The following is an 8,999-nucleotide window of genomic DNA, read 5'->3' as shown; positions in this document are numbered from 1 at the left end:
CATTAGTCTGACACACCACAAGATAACAATGTGACTGAGTCCACATGCAGAATATGAAGAGTGATTAAAGATCAGCGTGATCATGCAAATATGACATCTGAACCCTGGGAAGACCAGAAGCAGGACAGAAAGGCCCTCAGGGCCCCGATAACCAGCGGCCGTCCTGGAGCCAGGTGACAGATGATATTGTGGCAGTAATATAACTTTTAATATGAATATTTGATCATATTTCTGTGTTTGTAACCAATAAGTTAGCTGAATACCACTTTCTCGGTGCTTGTTTCAATGTAATCTGTTTATTTATTTAGAATCTGCTGAACTGAGTGTGAGCGTGGATGATTTTTATGTGGACCAAAATCAGACCGAACAACAAAACCAAAAGAAAAATCAAGGAAAATTATCCAAGACTCATATTTGATTTGTTTTTCTCTCTGATTCAGGGGTCTGGTATGGATCATTCTCTCTTTATGGTTCTCACTCTGTAATGATTCCCTGTCCTGTTTTTGACTGGAAACCACTTTTATGACCACAGTACAATGTTTTATATTGATTTCAGTAACTCTGCACTTTATAGCATCTTGACAGTTATTAGAAGTCTCCGGTGCATTGATCACCCTCTGATTAAAATTTAAGAAGATTAAAGAAACATTTCACTGAAAACAAACTTGTCTTATATTCGGATCATTGCGGTAAAGTGACATTTATCACAGTGCACGCTTGCATTCTGTGGACATGACTCTTTTTTTTCTTATAGGCTTTTCAAAACATGTAGAAAGTAACTCCAAACCAAGGTAATGTCTCCACAAATGAATGAATATAGCAAGCATTTGCGTGTGTGTGTGTGTGTGTGTGCATCCGTGGGTCACATCAAGGGAAGCACAGGCAGGAAAAGGGAAATTTCCCTACTTATTTTAATTGTCTCGCGGTCCAATGGGAGGAAGGAAGAGGTTCATCAGGACTGATATCACTATACGCATACATGCTGCGCTGCGTTTTAAAGGTCAGAGGTCATGACCAGGGTGTATTTATAGAGTTGAAGAACCTCTCTGGGGCTGCTCGGCAGCTTCCGAATGTTTGGGATTTCCCTTCAGCTCAGGATATGGATACTCATGTAAACTTAGAATCGACATGTTGGTTTTTTTTTTTTAACCTCTTCTTGATGGGTGGAAGGCATACACAACACACACACACACACACACACACACACACACACACTGTTCTCTCAAAACTGCCTGTGAGCTGCTCCACCTCCCATCCCCCGCCAGAGGAGAAAAGCCAGGTGGAACCAATCACCTGGTTGATGTCCCCGCCCGGCTGGGTGTGGAGGAGACACCTGTGTTGCAGCCTGCAGGACGCAGCTCTCCCAAACTGTTAAAGGGATACTTCAACATTTTGTCAAATTGGCCCATTTAGCGCAATTCCTTAGTCATTTCGAACAGCATACTTACTTTTTTTGTGAGGGCGAGCTGTTGTTTATTCAGAGGCGAGTCGGGGAAGGTTTTCGGGACGGACACAATGGAAGTGGATGGTATTTTTGTTCCCCCTCGTCAAACTCATCAAATACACAATCCAACAACCCCAAAACACTTTGGTGGACACGTTATAATCCGCACATTCACTACGCTGTGGAACACCAACAAATAATATTGTAGCGTTACGACACTGAAGCAAATACTGGGAACTACTTTTTCTTTTGAGATCACTACGCCCAGACGCCATGTTTAGTAAGTAGTTCCGTCTCAGCAATCTTCTCATAAACAACTCAGTCTCGTAATTTTGCATTAATATTTCACAGCGTAGTGAATGTGCGGATTATAACGTGTCCACCAAAGTGTTTTGGGGTTGTTGGATTTTGTATTTGATGAGTTTGACACGGGTTCTTTATTGCCAAATCATAACTAATTAAATTTTACATGCAACCTTTGTAAAAGACTCAAGTACTACTCGTAGGAATAATTGGGCTGTATTTTGTGTTTTCCTTGTGCAGGTTTTTCACCGAAACAACCAAAGAAACCACAAGCTGCAATAGAAACTGGCTAAGAACTAAAGAAACTGTTACAACCTGCTAAAGTCTAAAGAAACCTGGTCAAATCTGCGACAGAACCTCAGGAAACCTACAGAAGTCTAAAGAAAGCTAAAAAACTAAAGGATCCTGAAGAAACTTAAGGATCCAAAGACTTGCTAACTAAAGCAAAGGAATGAAGAAATCCCAGAGAACGAAAGAAACTTAAACAACTGGAGAACTAGAAAGCTAAAGAATATGAAAGAACTCTCAAGGAACTTAAAAGGCTCAAGAAATCTGCAAAAAAAAGATTGAAAGAAAACTTGGACCGGTTCTTGGAGTTAAATCCTGTGGAACATCCCTTGTTCAAGGACCTGAGACACACACACACACACACACACACACAAATACATACTTAAATATATTTCAGTTAGCAGTCTAAATCAAACATTTCTTTCCAAATTAAATACTGATCTTAAAAATATTGAAATATCGAGTCTGGAATGCTGATGTCCTGATTTATTACAAAGGTATGGAGCGATTGACTGACACAGCGTCTCAAGTCAAAGCACATGGTTTTAGGACTGTTGTTTCAGAAAAGTGTAACGTTTACACAGAAAGATCAGAATCGCTTAAAACAATGTGGTTAGTATGTCAGGTCATCCCTGAGCAGCAATGAGTGTGACACTGACAGCAAACAAGTCAAAATGAGTGTGTGGAAAATCGAACGTGCTCAAATCTAATCTGATCGGTTAACATCTGAAGGTTAAAGCTAAAATGCAAACAGTGAAATCTGTAATTGTTTACTTTTTCCTTAAAAAGAAAAACTGTCTGTTTCCGAAACTGTCCAGAAACTTGCCACCATGGAAAAAGTCAGACATCGACGAGTGTGTTCAGACTCCGGAGGAGACTTTCTGCAGAACCAGACCCAGAGGAGGAGACTTTCTGCTGTTCCAGTTGGCGTTTTGGGGACAGAAGCAGAGGACAGGACAGATGGATTGCGAGTTGTGACTCTCAGTTGGACTGACACATGTAAAATGCATAAATCTGTTGTTGCTGGTTCTCACCTGGGAGATGTGAGAGGTGGCCTGCTACAGCGTCAGGTGGGGCTGGTGTGTAGAGCAGTGCATTTACATTTGGGTCCTCATCTTGCGTCTTCCTCTGAACACCTGCAGTATCGGCCCTCATCACTCGAGTTTCGTCACATGTCTGGCAGATGAGTTTACTTTTCTGATCCTCAGGAAGGATGGCAGCAAGACGCTCTTTTAGCGCAGCAGCATTAGATTGAGCCCAACCTGACTGCAGAGGGATGAACTCAGACATCTTTCCTCTACATGGTTTTTGCCTCAATAGTAGATCAGTACAGTAGATCATGAACCTCAGAAATGGGGGGGAACTACAGGAGGCAGAGAGTTCATAGACTAGAAGAGAGTTATACTCATGGTCGCATCTGTCGTGGATTCATTAAAGAAAAATCACTGCTCTGGGCTTCAGTAATTAAATTTTTTTCCCTGGCAAAGGACAACATTCAGTCCAGTAGTTCGTTCTCTTGAATCCAGTAAATGCAGCAGCGTTGTCGCTGGCATTACCAACCTCAATGTGGGTTTTCATATCATGAACAGGAGAAGCTTCGGGTGTAACTTCATCCTCGGTCACTGTCCTGTCGCTGAATTTTGAAGTCTTTGATCGTCGGCTTCTCCCATGGTGGGAGGGTGGAGGTCCAGAAATAATCCAGCTGAGGGGGCAGGGAAGGTGGAGGTGGCCCCAGCATCGGCCGATCTCTTCTATAATGTTAATTCTGCTTGTCTAAAAATAGATATACAGTTATTCTGTAATATATCTAATTTATAATTTTAATTTCCTGATTTTTTTATGTCTTATTCAAGCCAATGTGATGAGAGGTGAGTGGGGCGGCCTAGCGCCCCCTATTGGCCGGCCGTCACTGGTTGTGGTTGGTTATGGTTGGTGGTTTTTACCACAGTATGTTATTCATAACAATGTTAGTGTTGACCCCAAACCCCAAAAGCTAATACTGATTTCATGGATTCATAGAAATGTTTGTGTAAACGGCCATTTTGTCAGCGTAGGAGGCCTCTCAGAGGAAACTGAAGCTAGTCACCTGGACTTCTTCATATATAAAAGCAGAACAGCATAAACACATGAATCTGCTTGAATAAGCTGCAGAACATCTTTCCAGACTTCTGACCAACTCCAGCTGTCTGGATTCAGTCGCCTCGAGATTAATGGTGGAGATTTGATTGTTGAGAGATTGAATGATGACAAATGTTAAGTTTGTTCAGAGCACTTCAGGCCAGATGTGAGTCAGCTGTAAACCGTCAACCATGAAGAACAATCAGCACACCACTGTAATCTGCAGATTAGAAATAAATTAATTTAAACAAGACAAAGTGATAGTCAGTCAAAGGTTTGATTGTTATTCAACTTATTAGTTCCGAACAAGCAGATCACACTGCTGATATTTTCAGATCAGATTACATGGTTTCATTTTTACTCAAGTGAGAAATGATCTCATCTCCAAACAATATTGCCTAACAACAGTGACCACGTCTACATGAAGGCTTAAATTCCCCTTTAATTCCCTAATAAAAGTTCCGAGGTTGGTTACTCAATACGTCACTTCTTCCCCAATCCAATCAGAACCTTTCCCGACCCCCAGAGAGAAAATGGGATTAAATAAAGGTGAATAAACATGTTTTCCATGTAAACCTTTATTTGGAATTACTATTCCCATGTAAACATGAAGGATATTTAAATTCCAAATGATTGAATTTGGAATAATTATGAATGAATTAAAGAACAATTTGTAACCGTGTTCAGTAATGTGAGTTTATGTGGTTCAACTGAGCAGCTCCAGAACAAAACTTAGAAGAAATGTTGAGGCACAGACTCCTGTTGGACCACAGAGAGCGAGCAGGACCTGAAGCTGAAGTACAGGCGCTGCCCAAGGGCTCAGGTTCATGGCTGGAATGCAACATGTGCTGTCAGTGACACTGACGGAGGAGCAGGGCGAGGAGGAGGAGGAGGAGGAAGAGTGAGGTGATGAGGAGGAGCAGGGTGATGAGGAGGAGGAGGAGGAAGAGTGAGGTGATGAGGAGGAGCAGGGCGATGAGGAGGAGGAGGAGGAAGAGTGAGGTGATGAGGAGGAGCAGGGCGATGAGGAGGAGGAGGAGGAAGAGTGAGGTGATGAGGAGGAGGATGTTCAGCTGCCATTCAGACAGAACCTTTAAGACAGTAGCCACTGTGTACAGTGGAGAAGCGAACGGATGGTTGTGAAATGTTGGCAGCAGCAGCTGATCGATGCTTACAAGCAACAATAGCTACAATCACAACAATCACAAGAAGAATCAGTCCAACAGACAGTCCAATGATCAAATTATTGCTGGTCTTGTTCTCTTTGCCTTGTCCATCTTCGCTCTTGCTCTCTGTGTCTTGTTCTTCGTTGGTCTTGTCCTCTGTGGTCAAACAGAAGCAGGGTGAGGAGGAGGAACAGGTCAACATGTCGACATGTCAGGTCACATATTGTGTTGTGTTTAAACAGACTCACGCTCACCTACAATCAGGGAGACGATTGTCAAGGAGATGAACTCCGGTGTTGTTTTCAGGATGATTTCACACTCATAGGTTCCGTCATCAGAGTCGGTCACATTCTTTAGGATCAAACTGAAGTTTCCGTTCTCCAGCTTGGGGTCCTGCAGCTCCACCCGGCCTTGGAAGCGCCGCAGTTGATGATCTGTGACCAGAGACCCTTGTCGGTCGAGGAGGACGTAGTCGTTCTCATGCTCCGCCTGTATGTTGGTCTGGTTCCATCGTAGTACTAATACTGGAGTGTGGCTCTGATAGGAACATGGCAGGATGACCGTCTGTCCGATCTGAGCTCTGATGACCGGATGGTCTGAAAACAGCAACAGACTAGGGCATTAACAGAAACGTCGACGTGTCGACTCCCGTCGCACAAGTCGACTTGAATTTGGAGAAGTCGACAAGTCATAGGTTATTCTCTCTCTCACCCAATCACCCGACAGCGCGCCAGCCCTCATCCAGCGCAGCTCATCTCTCTCCAGGAAAACATGCAGCGCAGCCCAAGAGTGTGAGGGAAGATGACCCAGAGTAGGATTACTAAACTGATTGTCATCTAAGAATATTACAGCAATAATGATTCATTTTTTTTACCCTTCATCTTTAGAGGCTGGCAAGTTCTTTTCTTTTTTTTTTTTTGCAAGCTGAAGTTGGTTTCTGAGTGGTGCCTGTTTGCGGTTCTGATTTTTTTAATTTCCATTTATTTCACTTTGAAAACTGTTGTCTAATTAATCTTCGTTAGCCTTTGTTTTGTTCGGGTTAAAATGTCAGACGGACTGTTGATGCTTGTATCTTGTTCACCTCCGCTTGGAGCGTCCGAACACCACCGATTCTCACGCGGTTTCTCCCATGCTACTACATTTTTGGGCTCAGCTGTGCGCGTTCCATGCAGGCGCACTGATCCACGCATCCTTGAGAAGCTTTTCCAGTACTACTCCGACTGTTTATCTGCTCCTCTATTACAGATTGTTTATAAAAAAATTAAGCACATACATTGTCAGTATATTATCATTTAGAGTTAGAATTTGTGTAGCCTTTTTTTTTCTGTTTCTGAATCGTGGGGGGTGAGAGCTTCACACAGTCAGTTTTCAAAGTTAGCGTCCGTCGTGTTTTGTTTGCTGTGGCACTCTTGCGCATGCTACCGGCGCGACCTGCGCGTACGTGCAATGTGGGAAAATTCGTGTGCATCACGGACGTCCGCGATCGGACTCTTGCAGATAGGAATTAATGAATATTTTTACGTAACAGGGACCAATGCGCAACGCGCACCCATGCGGACATGTGAAGCATGGACGAGGCTGTACGTTGCAGTGAACTTTAATGCAAGTTGTTCATTGCTGGATAGCCGCGTGTCCGTGTTGTCCCCTTTGTCAATGTCTTGACGTCATCACGACTTGTTGACTCGAACTCGACTTTATTGACGGATAAATCAACCTGAAAAAAACTGAAGTCGTTAAAATAAAAGTACGGTTTAAACAGCTTTCATGTTGTTTATAGAATGAAGTAGAACAATATACTCACCCAGAAGGCTTTTCTGATTCAAACAGTGCTTCGGGAGAAATTTAGATCCGAAATCGAGCGGCGGACATCCATATACGGCTAGTACATGGGGCATGTAACGCCGCTCCTAAAACGGCTTTAATCGTCCAAAACCTAAACCTAATTGTAACCCTAAACCAAAAATCAAGTCTTAACCCTCAAAAAGGCCAAAAAAGGTCTATCGAATAGTGAGGACCAGCAAAAATGTCCTCACTTTCTGAAAATTGTTCTCACTTGTAAGGTTAAAACCCATGGTCCTCACAACATATAGCTGTACAAGTACACACACACACACACACACACACACACACTTGTTCATGTAGAAATGATGGAAATAAACCAGATAAAACTCCTGTTCGTGTGACTCTTGTCTCAGCACCTGCTTCATAGCTTCTGTCAGTCGGCACCTGGTTTCCTGTTCATGAGCGTCGTCGCGTTAAGTATTAGACTAAACAAATGCTTCTCATTTCACCTCCAAACAAATGATTTTTCATTCTTCATCATGCCTAGGAGTGTGTCTGCTGTCTCTTGGTCATGGCCTTTTCCTAGGTGAAAGTGAAGGACTATGTTCATGTGGGAATGGAAAAAAGACGGTGTTTCATAACAGCCATGAGTCAGCAGCTATCAGCTAGCATGCTAACCGACCGTCAGCGCTGTCATTCTAACAAGCGCCTAACAAAACAAGGAACCTTCGTAAAGCTTCATTTAACTTCCAAACAGAAGATTTACTTCACACGTTTTCTTCATCATCACATCTCTATTGTGTCTCAGTGTTCACAGCATTCAAAGCAGCTCTGCTGACTGTAGCGCCCTGAGCTAACCAGTACCGCCGCCATTTCATGAGATAAGATAACAAAAAAATCACAGTTTCAATCGTAGTGTGTCGGACTGAGCGTCTGAGAGAAACCTGGAGGTAAAACTCACCAGTTGAAGCAGACGCCACGTCTACGATGGCGGCGACAGCAACAAACAAAGGAAAAAACGCAGAACCTTTGGACGACATATCTGCCTCGCCGTGCTTTGGAGGTTATGAAAGTTATGAAGGTCACCATTGACGCCATTGCCTAATTTGCATAACGGGCTGTTCACATGCCATAGACACTGCAGGAGACAGGAAATTTTATTTTCTGTGCTCCTGCAGCCTATTTGAAGCATATTTCATCGTTCCATCTCTGTTCCAGGTCGGTGGGACCGGTTTGTGTTTGCAGACTGCAGTGATCTGTATCACCTGTGGTGCTGAGTGAGGATCATTCCTCTGGTGAGTAGTGGCTCTGTTTACCTGGACCTCAGACCTCATCTGATCAGAAACTGATCGTGTCAGTGTCTTGATCTGTTCACGATCAACATTACACAAAGCAGCAACCACAGCCTGCCAGACTCTGTTCAGAGAGGTGTACTGTTTACCTCCCTGTTGATCTCACATTAGATGAGGGACCTCAGGTTCTCTCTGGGGTTCAGATCAGGCGAACAAGGAGGCCATGTCATTATTTTTTCTTCTTTTGGACCAGGGGTCGGCAACTTGAGTTGGCAACAGGCCAAATTTTGTTTGAGCACTTGAATCGTGACCCGGGGGGGTGGGGTGCGTGCACGTACACACACTTAATCAAAGATTTTTTTTTTTTTAATTCGAATCTCTGCAGCTTGAAAACTGAATTGAAATTGAATTGAACTTAAACAACTATCCAATCTTGAACATTAAAACAGAGATGTCAGAAATTCATGGTTTAAAAAAGTAGCATGTGTCTGTCAGAGGTGGCTGCTTCCGTGATGGCCTAGTGGTAGAGCGTCTGCCTCACAACCGGGAGGTCGTGGGTTCGCATCCCAGCTGGGTCATACCAAAGACCATAAAAATGGTATCTAC

At 43.4% G+C, this 8,999-nt stretch overlaps 1 protein-coding gene across 2 annotated transcripts; it reads right to left on the bottom strand.

Moving 5' to 3' along the window:
- Positions 1–4,589: 4,589 nt before the first annotated feature.
- LOC115388784 (junctional adhesion molecule-like) lies at positions 4,590–8,232 on the bottom strand. Of its 2 annotated transcripts, none has more exons than XM_030092055.1 (3): positions 8,063–8,227; positions 5,574–5,915; positions 4,590–5,475 (listed from the first exon to the last, which is right to left on the bottom strand). In XM_030092055.1, the coding sequence occupies exons 1-3, from the start codon at positions 8,139–8,141 to the stop codon at positions 5,234–5,236; spliced, it is 663 nt and encodes a 220-aa protein (XP_029947915.1). In that variant the 5' UTR covers positions 8,142–8,227; the 3' UTR covers positions 4,590–5,233. The 2 variants fall into 2 exon arrangements, with proteins under 2 accessions (XP_029947915.1, XP_029947916.1); XM_030092056.1 differs by having other exon boundaries at positions 5,244–5,475; positions 5,578–5,915; positions 8,063–8,232.
- Positions 8,233–8,999: the final 767 nt, after the last annotated feature.

The sequence above is a fragment of the Salarias fasciatus genome, chromosome 5 (assembly GCF_902148845.1).
Source record: "Salarias fasciatus chromosome 5, fSalaFa1.1, whole genome shotgun sequence".
NCBI lineage: Eukaryota > Metazoa > Chordata > Actinopteri > Blenniiformes > Blenniidae > Salarias > Salarias fasciatus.
The sequence above is the reverse complement of the archived record's forward strand: the minus strand, read 5'-3'. Positions and strand labels throughout refer to the sequence as shown.